The 13,179-nt window shown below is 37.4% G+C and overlaps 1 protein-coding gene across 2 annotated transcripts in view; it reads right to left on the bottom strand.

Annotated features, from left to right (window-relative positions):
- Positions 1-13,179, bottom strand: part of LOC108686056 (Krueppel-like factor 6) — a 408,542-nt gene that overhangs the window by 327,612 nt on the left and 67,751 nt on the right. The window contains exon 1 of one of the 2 annotated variants that reach the window (XM_018191118.1): positions 2,900-4,302. The exons of the other annotated variant lie outside the window; for it this stretch is intronic. Within the exon in view, the coding sequence (XP_018046607.1) occupies positions 2,900-3,004 (105 nt within the window). The 5' untranslated portion in view covers positions 3,005-4,302. Of the gene's footprint in view, positions 1-2,899; positions 4,303-13,179 lie in introns of those variants that run through there. 2 annotated transcript variants of the gene reach the window in all.

The following is a 13,179-nucleotide window of genomic DNA, read 5'->3' as shown; positions in this document are numbered from 1 at the left end:
ATATATATATATATATATATATTATGTCAAAAAAATCTTCCTTTTCAATAACAGATTTTTAAAAAATTAAAGACATTGTAACGGTGAATCGTGAAATGATAAGGTAGCTGTAAATTATTAATATTTAATTACACAGATAGAGAGATAGAATTATTAATTGTCATTCAGTATCCGATTTCGAACAGGATATACTAATAAATCCATATAGTATAAACTAGCCGCTGATTCCCTGAGCGTATTATAAGTCCGTAACATATGTACAACACATCCGGGTCTTTAAATCCGATTGCCATACATTTAAAGAGCTTCTCAGACCATAAATACATTCCCTTTAACGATTATAGTACATTGGACTGAAAGATTAAATGGCACGATTTCAAAATCCGACATATTTTGAGTATTTATGAAAATTAATATTTTAAGAAATTACACAATCTCAAAGTCAAGAGTTGCAAGTCACTTAATTTCTTATGCAAATGAGAGATAATTTCACAAACATTCATTATGTTTTCATTGGTTTCCCTAAAAATGCCGGAATGTTATATTAGGAATAATAGCGACATACATCGATCGATACATTATATTTATATGGAAAAAAATGATTTTACTGAAATATCTAAAAATTTAGCTAGATACAGATCTAAAATTAATTCGATTAGATTACCAAAATATAATTATATAATACATACCTAAGATAGTTGCTAAAATGTCAAAATTTCTTGTAGCTTTATCATTATTATGCTTGTGTCTATACATTTTACAATTATTTCGATGGCAACAAATTTATTTGCTAGGTGCTGTATCTAGCCAATTTTTTAGATACTTTAACAAAACCATATTTTCTTTGTATATATCATATAATACGACCTATTTTATTATAACAAAGATCCCAATAGACACGATGTAACACAAGATTTATCGCGTCGTTAAAGTCTTTGCAGCGGAAGAACCCGGCGATCATTCTTGCGCGTTATCGCAATTTCTCGCAAGTTTTCGCATCCTGACAAATGTCACGTTCCGTGAAGGAAGGCAAAGGATCCGCGGTGGGTCAGCGTATTCCTCTTGATCCCCTTCGTTTCCATCACGTTACGTAAATCTTACGAGCCGGCGCATTCGTGGTGAGACAATTTCCGTTTTTCGCGTACGTAAACGTTGCAACAACAATTCCCGAAACGTGCGACAACAATCGCGGCATTTGACACCGGCAGCGACGAGAAGGTCAAAGGTCGCTAACCACGATCGTGCTCCGTAAACGAAGCTAAACGCTGGTCGATTTACTCCAAATACGGGTTAGTAGGACGAAATGAAAGAAATGAATGAAAGAACATGAGGCAACAAGGAATGTATATACCTGCGAACTCTCCCTACTTGTGTCCCTTAAAGAGATAATAAATAGAAACATTTGACAAAGTGTCAAACACCGAAAGCCGGTTGGGGATGCCGGTATTCTATGCGACATTAGTGACTTTTATCGACACGTGGCACCTTATTGTTGTGCAACACCCTAATTTGATGCATCTAAATGATCTTGATGTATTCTTAACGTTGAAAATGCGAGAAAAGTTAACTATAAATTACCCTGTAAATTATGTACTTCATATTTCTAAGAGAAAAATTGGAAGGATCAAATTTTTGAAGATTAATTAGAAACGTCGTTGGCGACAACGAGGAGAAACATGAAACGCTGCTCTACTTGACACGTACAAAATTACATGTTTATATGAACTTACGTCTTATGATATTTATAATTATACGAAAAGAACAATTTTACTCAAGTATCTAAAAATTTATATACAGAGCAGAAAATAATTTAATTGGTCAAAATAATTATAGAAATCTCAAGTATGATGAATAATGTTGTAAAAAAAAATTTGACTAGAGCAACCAATTTAAGCGTTCTACGTAATTATTTTGACAGCCCAAAATTATTTTCAGCCTTGTAAATTTTTACTAAACTACAGTAAAATTGTTTTCACAGCATTTAGCAAAATTTTTAGATATATTTGCAGTGAGAAAAAAATTGACTAAATTAGCGTTTAATTTATCTTTATTTCTTTACGTGTTTAAGTAAAATATATTATATTTTATTTAAATACATACATTTTCCAACAAAAGAAATAAAAATAAATCGATTTAGTTAATAAATTAGTCAAATGAACAATTTTTTTCTCAGTATGAATAAAATCATGCTTTTATTCTCGTATAAAAATTCCAATAAAAGTTGTTATAAAAGCTAAGATAAATAAGTCAAATAAAAATCAAATAATTTTTTTATGGCACATAAAAAAATTGCAAGGCCATTAATTTCTAAAGGCCAAAACACAAACACTTTACATAATACATAAAGTGTTTACAATGAGATTTTAGGGTGTTAAACCGTAAAAAAAAAATTAACTAATTATAGTCGATTATCTCATTCTATCACTATGATTCTATTCGACTATGATTGATTAATGTCTTATGGTTGAAGGCTTAAAGCTTAAATTTTGCACCTTAAAATCTCATTGTAGACGCCGCTTTATGTATTATGTAAAGCTCTTTTATGCATAAAGCATAAGAAAATTAACAAATTATTCTTTCATTTCACGAAGGAAAGACTTTGATTGATTGATTCTCTTATTGCTTTATGTATTGTGCATAAAGCGGTATCTACAATAAGATTTTAAGGCGTGAAACTTAAGCTTTAAGCCATAAGCCGTAAGAAATTGACCAACCGTAGTCGATTATTCTTCTCACATCAATTTCTTACGACTTGAGGCTTAAGGCTTAAGTTTCACGCCTTAAAATCTCATTGTAGACATCGTGTTATATAAGGCTCGGCGCTACGTTTTTTCATGAGCTATGGCTCTTAAGAATCGATCGCGATTTGATCGATTAACGAGCGCGGGGTTGATTATACCTGTTGCCAGTGATCCTCGAGCGATGGCTGGGCCGAGAAGTATCCGGTGTCGTGTATGTCCTGCAGCTCTCGAAATATATTGCTGCTCGGTAGGAGCGTATCCATGGCTACGCGCGGCTACGAAGTCCTTCTCCGCTCCGGAGCCTCCTTCTCCAGCAGGTGCCACACGCGGGGAGACGCGACGACGAGAGCGCGTAAACTCAAACGTAATCTCAAACTGATCGCAACTGAACAACGGACGACAACACCGCGCTTCACTCGCCCGTCAGCACTCCGATTCGGCCGACCGGTACGGCACGACAAGACGAATACGAATACGAACTCGATTCACTGAATGCGCTCCGGACGCACGCACGCACGTAAACGTAGTAGCGAGTAGAGGCGAGCGCACGTGCGTATCATCGGGAGAAGAGGCAGACCTCCCCCTCCACCGTAGACGCGAGAGCGAGAGAATGCCGGCGGCGAAACGAACAACCTAGGGACTCCGGAATTCGACGGAATACGTCGATCTACGTCGATCTACGTCGACCGAACAACGCGAGGATGGTTATGGAGTCGCGTGATTCTCCGTCGCGCACTTCTCGTTCCCGTTAACGACTCGATTCGCCCGATATCCGTCGGTATTCACGAATGCGCGTGCTCTTATTCTCCTCTTTCTTTCTCTTTCTCTCTCTCCCTCCCTCTCTCTCTCTCTCTCTCTCTCTCTCTCTCTCTCTCTCTCTCTCACACTCTCTTTGTACCTCCCGTATATATCACGACCAAAGAATTTATGCCGCCGCGTCGCTGCTTGTTATTTTGTTGATGTTGTTATTGCTGCCGTACGCCGTTAATCGTCGCTGACGAGAAGAACGGCGTATATTATACAACCGGCGGAAAAAAAAACTCACTGCGAACACGGCATCACTCGTGCGGCTCGACGCTCTGTCTGCTGGCGTCGCGTGCACGGCTCACTTGCGACAGTATTCATCACACGCGGGGAGGGAACGCGGAGGGGGGAAGACACACGCGGAGCAAACGTCAAAATGCCGGCTGTAGTCGTTCGTGCTTGGGCTGCGGTTCCCCGGCCTCCCTCTTTCGCAGCTCCGCGTTACTCCGCATCCACTTTAGACATTCGCGCGACGGTAACTCCTGACGGAAAAAAACTCGCGCATTCACTGTTAACGGCAACACACACGCGGGCCGTCTCTCTCCTTCTCTCGCTTTCTCTCTCTAGCTCTCCGTCTGCCGTTCCGCGTATCGTACTCGTCGCGTACCGGCTTTTATCCCTTCGCGCGCGCGCCGAGATCGACGCCGGTTCTGCCTCAACTGCGGCAACTTCACGTCGTACGACGAGATCGCGATACCGCACGTACGGATTTCCTGCCCGCGCGCTTACGGGGGTTGAAGGAAACGCAGGGGAGGGTTAACACCTTTGAACGAAGATACTCGGCACTCCGTGGATAGGGACCCGGCGAATATCCCCGACCGCTGAATACGCATAGACTCTTCCACGCGAGTGTCGAAGAGTAACTGACGTTCCTCACCGTAACTGTGAGCGACGAGGCCCGAATGCGGCCGAACGTAACCGAGCGCGCGCGAGCCACCGGCGACTCGTAACCGCTCTAAACGGCCGCGCGACGCCGCGGCAGCACTGATCGGTGACGTCGCGACGCCACGGCTGCGTATTGCGTGTTGCGTATCATGCAGATGAGGTACCACCGGCATCAACGAAAAAAAAACAGAGATTCGTTTATCGAAAGGAATTCGCGTCGATGATTTCATTGCGTGGACTATATCGTGTTACGTTCATCGACCTCAACATGTTGGCGAGAGAAGAAGGGAACTGAAATGAGAGACACGTACGAGGGTAACTTAAATTTCAAATTGTCATGTCAAACTATCTTATTAGTTCGATGCATTAGATAGGTGCATATACGAATGCGATTTGTAAATTTTTATTTCAAACTGAGTCGAGTAGATATCGAAATACGCATTTCTGAAATTTTAGCGACTGTAAAATATGGAAAAAAAAGTAAATGAGACACAAAATAAAAATACTTTGAAAATTATGTAAATTATGTTTTTATGTTTACTCTTATTTTAATCAACACGATTTCATTATTGCATTTTCGAAAATAAACGGGCACTTGCGAACAATTCATTTTCGTCATTATATAAACGAAATAATCAATGTCACATAAATTTCCAAAGACTCTTCTTTCACACATATGAACATTGTCACATACGCGAAAATGTATATTAATTTCCTCCCAATATAGATATTTTAAAATAATTTAATTCTTCATGCGACGTGAACAAAAATATTTTATAATTTTGCGATAATAATATAATTCTTGAAATTTTATTGCGAAATTGTTTAAATTTATGTCATTTATGTGATAATTTAAAAGTACTTACGCAAATAAAAAAATACGCAAAATAAATTCTTTGTAAATTTTTTTCAGTGGCAAGGAAAAATCTTCCATAATTTGCACTTTAATTGCATAACTCTGCAATAATTGTATGAATCGGACATTACTTCAATTAAAGCATTATAACTATTATATTCGCGAGCCGATATTACGTTCCATTCGAATTATAGGGAATCGCGGATTCCCATTCAAGCGACAGTACAGTAAAGGTCGTCTATAAACTTATGCATCTGTCTTACTTTCACAACGTGGCTAGAGACTCGACCATCATTTCTAGTTACAATTTTGCGCTCGAAAAGTTTCCAGCCGTTTTACATTATGCACTAGAAACAATCTGAAGCGCGCAAAACCTAGATTTAAAGAAAATATATTTTTTTTAAATAATACTTTACAATAAAATAGAATGTGATTTTTCGACTACGTATTTTAATATCTATTATCTTCTTCATAACCAATCTGGATAAAGTATGATAAATATATGACGAAGTTGTTTTTATTGCATAATATTAAATACGTTATCTAATTATAGTTTAATCTCTTGATAATTTAAAATTAAGTTTCATAAAAAATGAATGAAAATAGATGACATGATGTGTTTGGCATTTGTTCTTCACGTCTATGCTTCATGTTTGTAATTTTTTCTTATTACGTAATAAATACAATCACATCTTTATTTTAATACAATACGTGTTCGAAAAAAAGAAGCTTAAAATTATCTTTCGCGGATGATACTCTCAAGAGCTTGTTTTCTGAACCGACCTAACCGAAAGTCGAATGTGTACGTTTGCATAACATATAGATTTAACTGACAATGAGAGAAACGCGCTGTTCGTTCAGCGAATCGACTACGAGAAATGCACAAGCACGAAGCACACGAACGCGAATTATTTGCAAATGAATAATCGCTCGTGAGTCAACGGAAGGAGCCGAGTAAGAGAGCGAGAGAGCGAGAGAGAGAGAGAGAGAGAGAGAGAGAGAGAGAGAGAGAGAGAGAACGCCTTGTGTCGCCGTAAATGATTCATGGATTCTGTGTGTTCGTTAAAGCCTTTCTGTAGACGATCGTACAGCACGCGGGAATGCCAGATTAGATACGTAAGCGGCATTTATGGCGAGTGGAATTAGAAGACTAACTGCGCTTATCGGACCCATATACCTAGTTTCCGTTTGAGCTATCGCCGTTCAACTATCACGTCGGAGGCTGACCGTGTGATTCGAAAAGTATTTTTTTAATCGGTTATTGTGTGTGCACTCGAATCGCTCTGTTTGCGCGCTCGATGTTTCTCCAGCGCTGCACAAAGCGAGCGTTGTATAGGCGCCGTTATATCGAAGCGAAGTCAAAAGAGTTTCGGTCGTATTGAACAATCGCTTGGAATTGATATTATATCGCACCGACTCGATCAATGATACTGCCGATATTCTTGGAAATTGCATTTTCTGCATACATTTTAAACGATACTTTCGGAAACTAAATCGGCCGTGAAAGATATCAACATTAAAGCAAACTACGTGTTACATTTTTATTACCTGTTCGTTTTTGTAATTAGACGACATATTTTATACATCCGAAACCATTCTGAAGAGACAAAGTTACTTCTCGGAACATTTACTTTGAAATTATTCTGTGTTCGTGAGTACCGCAGATATTATCTGCTTTACGAAATTGCGAAATTGGAATGTATAGCACTGCATTGGAACCTGACCTCGTGCAACCTCTCAACTTCGGCTTCATTTTCCGAATATATTCCTCCGCTCAGTGAGTTAAGACGTCCGATACTATAAACATGGGTGGTCGCAGTTGGACCCAAGCCCAACACTCGAAAAGCTTTCTTGTAGTGGGATAGCATGTCGATTTTCGCCACGAAACGAATCGACAGGATGTTTGTTAGACATAAAACGACTCTCTCTTTCTCTCTAGGCGCATGTTCCGATAAAACGATCGACCGGGTATCCGGGACCATTAACATATTAATTCAATTATTCAGTTTAGAACGTTATATTACGCTGATCGATGTTTGTAAACCGTATTGCATTTCTAGCATGAAACGTTGCGAGCATACGCAAATAATTTAGCAGGATGGAACGACGAATTTCAACCCTCCACTGATCCGAGTTTTAGTCGGAAATATAAAGCTATACGATAATATCTGCGATATACAAAATGTTGCGAAAATACAGCAATTGATATAGAAAAATTGTTTCCCTTTTTAATACAATTTAAAATTTCATTACGAATGTCACGTAACTGAATTACTAAATTAATATACTATATACTCTTTATAATAGCTGATATTATCCTAATTATTATTTCAAATAATTATATAACGTCATTGATACAATCTAATTTAATAAATATTATCTCATAAATTTTGCATAATTGTTATAAAACATGAAAATGTTAAATGTTTAGAAATTTGTATTTTATCTAGTTCTAATGAAAAACCATAGAGTTGCAAAGTATTTCGTTAAACAAGACTTGACGAGACTTGTGTCGCCTGTATATTTTCCTGTAACGAAAGTTTCCTTGTACCACTCTATCATTATCTGCATACCGCAAACCAAGGTTAATAACAGTCATGTTGCCGATATTTGGTACACGTTTCCTTTGTACACCACATCGATAGTTCCGACGATCCGTGTCTTACAGAGCGCAGCAAGAAACGCGCTAAGAATGACGTAACGCCGGTTACATAATGCCATGGCAAACGTTTGCAACGTGCGCGTGTAGTACCAACTATTCGTGTCAACTATTATTCTTCGAACGACCCTCGGCATAGCGTCGTTGGCCGCGCTGTGCACATTTGCGCATCCTTGGAACTGGAATTTATGGGACGAGGTCGCCCGTCGTAGCATTTAGGATTTTGTTCGACGTTGTATCCGCAACTTCACGAAATACTAGACAAATAAATAGATAGAGCGTTTATTATATATTTTAAGACGGATCCTCTAAGAATCTATACACACGAACACAGACTATTATGATAACAAGAAAATAAAATAACATAAATTATATAAGCAAAATGATCAAAAAGAAAATAATGAAATACAGTACAAAATAAAGTAGCAAGAGAAAGAATTCAAACGAAAAAAAATAAATAAATAAAAAGCAATAAAAACTGGGAACCAAGTAGGAAATGCGCAAAAATAATAAACTTTTTATCGTACGGTCACACCTTTACTCACACAATTACTTTGAGATTCAAGCTCTTACAACCTTATAAACAAACGTTTCAGCTCCGATGTTTGAGCCTTTTTCAGTGATAAATAAAACGAATTAAAAAGAACAATCTCTCCCCCTGAAGCCGCATGTTGTGTTGAATGCCTGCCAGTCAATTTTAGGAATCAATAGATAAAATATTTAAAATACGTTGTCTAAAGAGAAAAAAATATAAAAAGTAAAAATTTATGCAACTAGTATATATATATATATATATATATATATATATATATGTATATGCATATATACATAATTATTAATGGCTCAGATTAAGAAAATAATACATAATAATGATAAATGATATTAACAAAGAGCGAAGCGTATTGAAGACACTTGCGTTTCTTGTCTTGCCGGAACTGATGATGATTATTACTATTAATGACTCTTAACGATAAGATTCTTAATCTCGTAATCCTATCGTACGCGCCAGATGACTCCGACAAGTTGTGCTGAAAATTTACGTTACGGATTCCGACAAATGCAGAGCGATGACGATGACGTCTCTAAGTTCTTGGAACGATTCCTGAAACTTTTCGTAATCGGAAAACTCGTCTATCTTCGATAATCCGCGAAAGAAATATCGAAGATATGTTATTAAATTGGAAGTTACAAACGCTATCACTCTCGATTATGTATCATATAGTCATAACTAAAATATCAACGAGATTGTATTTACGCCGGATAATTCTCGTTTACGCTTCAATGCTTGAAACGCTCCATATACTTCCGGTTAATACTTGCGTCGGTGGTAATATTTTAATGGCTTTTGCAAAATCATTTTATTATTATTAATATGTTATCGCTTGAAGGAGATTGAAGAATGTTCTTGGGAATATGTATGTATATCTCTTATACTTTTCCGCGCGAAGTATAGTAGAGAATGCCAACGTGCGTAAGTTGGTAAAGGCGATCCTTGTGTCTACAAATCTGGGTGCTATAACTTTGACAAAGCCGTCGTTAGAACCCTCTTCTTCAGCCGATACAAGAGTGGGACTAAGAACTTTTCTGAACGTATGTGTAAATATTCCCACAAACATCATGGCGAAATTAAGGGACCCTACGATACACATTCTTTAAGATGATACATAAGACGGATTATAATCGAAAAAATTCGTGACAATTTCTATTGTTACTGGTTAAAAATTTCGTGCCACATGATTTCAGATTGTCCCATTGATCTTTTATATGATTACTCTCCTTTTTTATTGCATTTATATATTTTGTTGATATTATTTGTTATTTGTTCAAAATATTAAATGCTTAAAGAAATGTTTAAACATAAGCTTATCGAATTAATAATGTTATTTGTTATATGTATATCTCATGATGAAATTTTGATAAAAGTTAAATTATTGTCTATTAAATTAGTATTTAATATTTAAAAAATTATAATAATGATTCTATATTTTCAATGTAATATAATAATAAGCAACCTTAATCCAATTTTTGTATGTATAAATCCAACGTTAAGAGTGTAAATATTATCTAATAATTTTTGTATTATTTTTGTATTCGGAGAAAATCTAGCAATAAATATTACAAGACAGTATTAAATAAAGATATTTAAAGGTATTAGCTTATATACTCGTCTTAATAAGTTTCGGAAAATCAGTAAAACATCTTTCATTCATTAATAAACAAATTAATCTCTAAGTTTAGCTTTTCTCTTACCGTAACTACCGTAATTATTTTTACGGTATAAATTCGCATTAAAGATGAATTGGAATTATTGATATAATATTATTTGCCATATTAATAAAACATATTCTTTCATTTGTTTTAAAATAAACAAATATCATTATTAATTTTTATGAAAAAATTAGAATGCTCACCAGAAATGTATTTTTGTTTTATTAATTTAGAGAAACACTTATTTATAACAATAAACATTCAATCTACAATTTACAATAAATATACAATTTATTGTGTTCCAATTTGATTAAAAAGCAAGCAAGAAGAGCGATATAAGTACAACGTTATACTTAAAGAAACGTATCTTTTCTATTCGCAATTAATACTGAAATATTGGTGTATTAGTGATATTTCTGAACTCGAATTTTATCCCTCTTATTCGAGTCATGACACGCGTTATATATACCATCGAAATCTTCGTCACACGAAACGTGCCCAGTTTCTCGACCAACAACACGCCCACGCCTATTCTACGATCCTTCCATCTTTGTAAGCGAGGGTTAAGTTTAAGGATAAAGCAAACAACCCTTGAAAGAAGTCGCCTATAGGTTTGATCGATGTGCGATTCTTATAATACTTGGCCATTTGCTTTCTGAAAATATACACCTACCTTTGTGTGGCAATATAGACAAAAATAAAAGAAAAATTATCTAATAACAAATCTATCTAATAACAAATCACAAAACAATTGTATAACTATAAGAAAATATTTACGAAGAGAAATATATGAGCCGTTTATTTTAAATCTTATTTTTATTAAATTTCAAATCTTAGTAACCAAATGTGATGTTCCACACAATTTCTGTATGATTTTAGAAAGTAGTACAGCACTTTCAAAAGTTAACGTGTATAGTTTGAAAATAAAATTGATATTGAAAGATGAAAATTAATTCCATTTCCATGTTGAAGTTGCCATGACCAAAGTTCTTACGTCGTTCGCTCTTTCGTATTCTTGTTACAGACAGATTAGCAAGAGTAAAAGATGATAATTCATAGTAAGAATCAATGAAAAAAAGCAAAAAGGCTTGGCGTCCCGATTGATTTTGTTACCCGTTCGTTCCGTTTACATATCCAATTTGGGAGAATCGGAACTTCTTGTGGATCTTTTTTTCCAATGTCACTTTCGTTCGTTGGCGGATGAAATATTCGGATGTTTTATCAGTTATTTCCATGCTCTCTGGCATTTCGGCGTTTTGCCTCGCTGACCTAGTCCGACGTTTTTGCTTCGCGAGCGTCGAAACTATTCTTATGTTCTCCCTTGCTATTTTCCATCATGTCCTGATATAGTATATTCGCCGCAGTACAGCGACCCCGGGGATAAGCAAATCCCGTCGATCCCTTACGACCATATACAATGATACGCGCCACTGCCACGAAAGTGAATTAACTTTATATTAGGCTGTGGCGGAAGATCGTCGTTATTTTAACCCCAACACGAGCGGTTAGAACCCGTGCCAAACTTTTTTTTCCTTCGCAAGAGAAGGAGAAGAGTACGAAAATTTCTCGACGGTATAAGATATCTCAGGGGATATCATGCAATAGGAGGAAATGCGGAGGTCGGATCCTTTATCTCGACTCGCCGCAAAGACGACCGGTGAATGGAGACTGAAAGGCCGGGATATAAGAAGAGAAAAAGGAATGCGCCCGGCACGAAATTTCACTTAGGCTCTCGAGGGGTGAATTGCAAGGATGAGTCGCTGTGAGTATTCTGGAGTTGACATCACGCCGGTGTACGTACCGCACCGCGTGTTTTCTTCGTGTATATCTCAATGCCATGAGCGGCACCGAGCCATAGCGAGGAAGGCGAAAAACAAGCTGACAAGAAAGCGCGTTTTAATGGACGAAACGAGTTTCCAGCCACATGGAGCGCTATTGCTTCCGCCTTATTTTCCGCTCCTTTCGTCAACATCCCACCTACTACGTCCGCGTCGTGTCGTTCGCTCGTCGGTTTACGCTAGAATAACACTGATCACGTCGACCTATTCACTTCGAGCTACATCTAACCATCGAGCTTCTAAAGTTTATGCGCTTCTACACCCAATGCAATCGGGAGAGAGAGAGAGAGAGAGAGAGAGAGAGAGAGAGAGAGAGAGAGAGAGGCCGGTGGAAAAACACAAGAAACAAGAGACTAACTTCATTTGGTTGCGAAATGGGTATTCCGCGAACGGTGATCGAGCCGTGCCGAGAGTGCAACGGGAAGCCACCAGGTAATGGTATTCCGCGGGAATCGAGAGAGAAACCGCACGGCTACCGATCGAAAACACATCGGACGAGAAATCCATATGCACCCGTGTGAATATTGATAATGCTGATATCGACTGTAATATATTATTCGATGCGGGGCGTGCGCGATAATATTTTACACGTGGCGACTTCATATTTTATGCAAAAGGCTGTAAAACACAAGCGGCCGCGAATAGTTTTTGATGATTCTCCTGCGGGCTGTGTTTTATGGCAAGCTACTCGCGTTAGGATTTTCCGCGCACCTCGGACATTCTTTAAAACGAGAGAAGCCGCCACTTCTTACGGAACATTAAGCGAGAATTTGCTCGCAACGGGTTGTGGTCTCGAAGCAATGAAATGCATTTCTACGTTATATAGTGAATTTTTGCACAAGGACTTTTGCAGAAATTTTCAGTCTACATACTGTTCATGGTAAACATTGCAGGGTCATAATTTCCACTTTTGACTTTGTACGGGGGCGACTCGACTTCTCTTTCATTAATATTCTCAACTCTTATTGAAACATCAAGAGAAATTTTCGACATAACTCTCACTACTTTGTCTACCATTAATAAATGTACCTACAGACCGCGTTAAGCAAGAGCATCTCGAACACGAGATGTATATTTATGTTCCGAAATGTATTGATTGACACATAGTTAGTAACATGGACAACGAACACACTTGAATAATATTCATGTAGTATGACTGTCAGTTATCAACGCATTGCGAAAGAAGGA

The sequence above is a fragment of the Atta colombica genome, unplaced genomic scaffold (assembly GCF_001594045.1).
Source record: "Atta colombica isolate Treedump-2 unplaced genomic scaffold, Acol1.0 scaffold163, whole genome shotgun sequence".
NCBI classification, from domain to species: domain Eukaryota; kingdom Metazoa; phylum Arthropoda; class Insecta; order Hymenoptera; family Formicidae; genus Atta; species Atta colombica.
The sequence above is the reverse complement of the archived record's forward strand: the minus strand, read 5'-3'. Positions and strand labels throughout refer to the sequence as shown.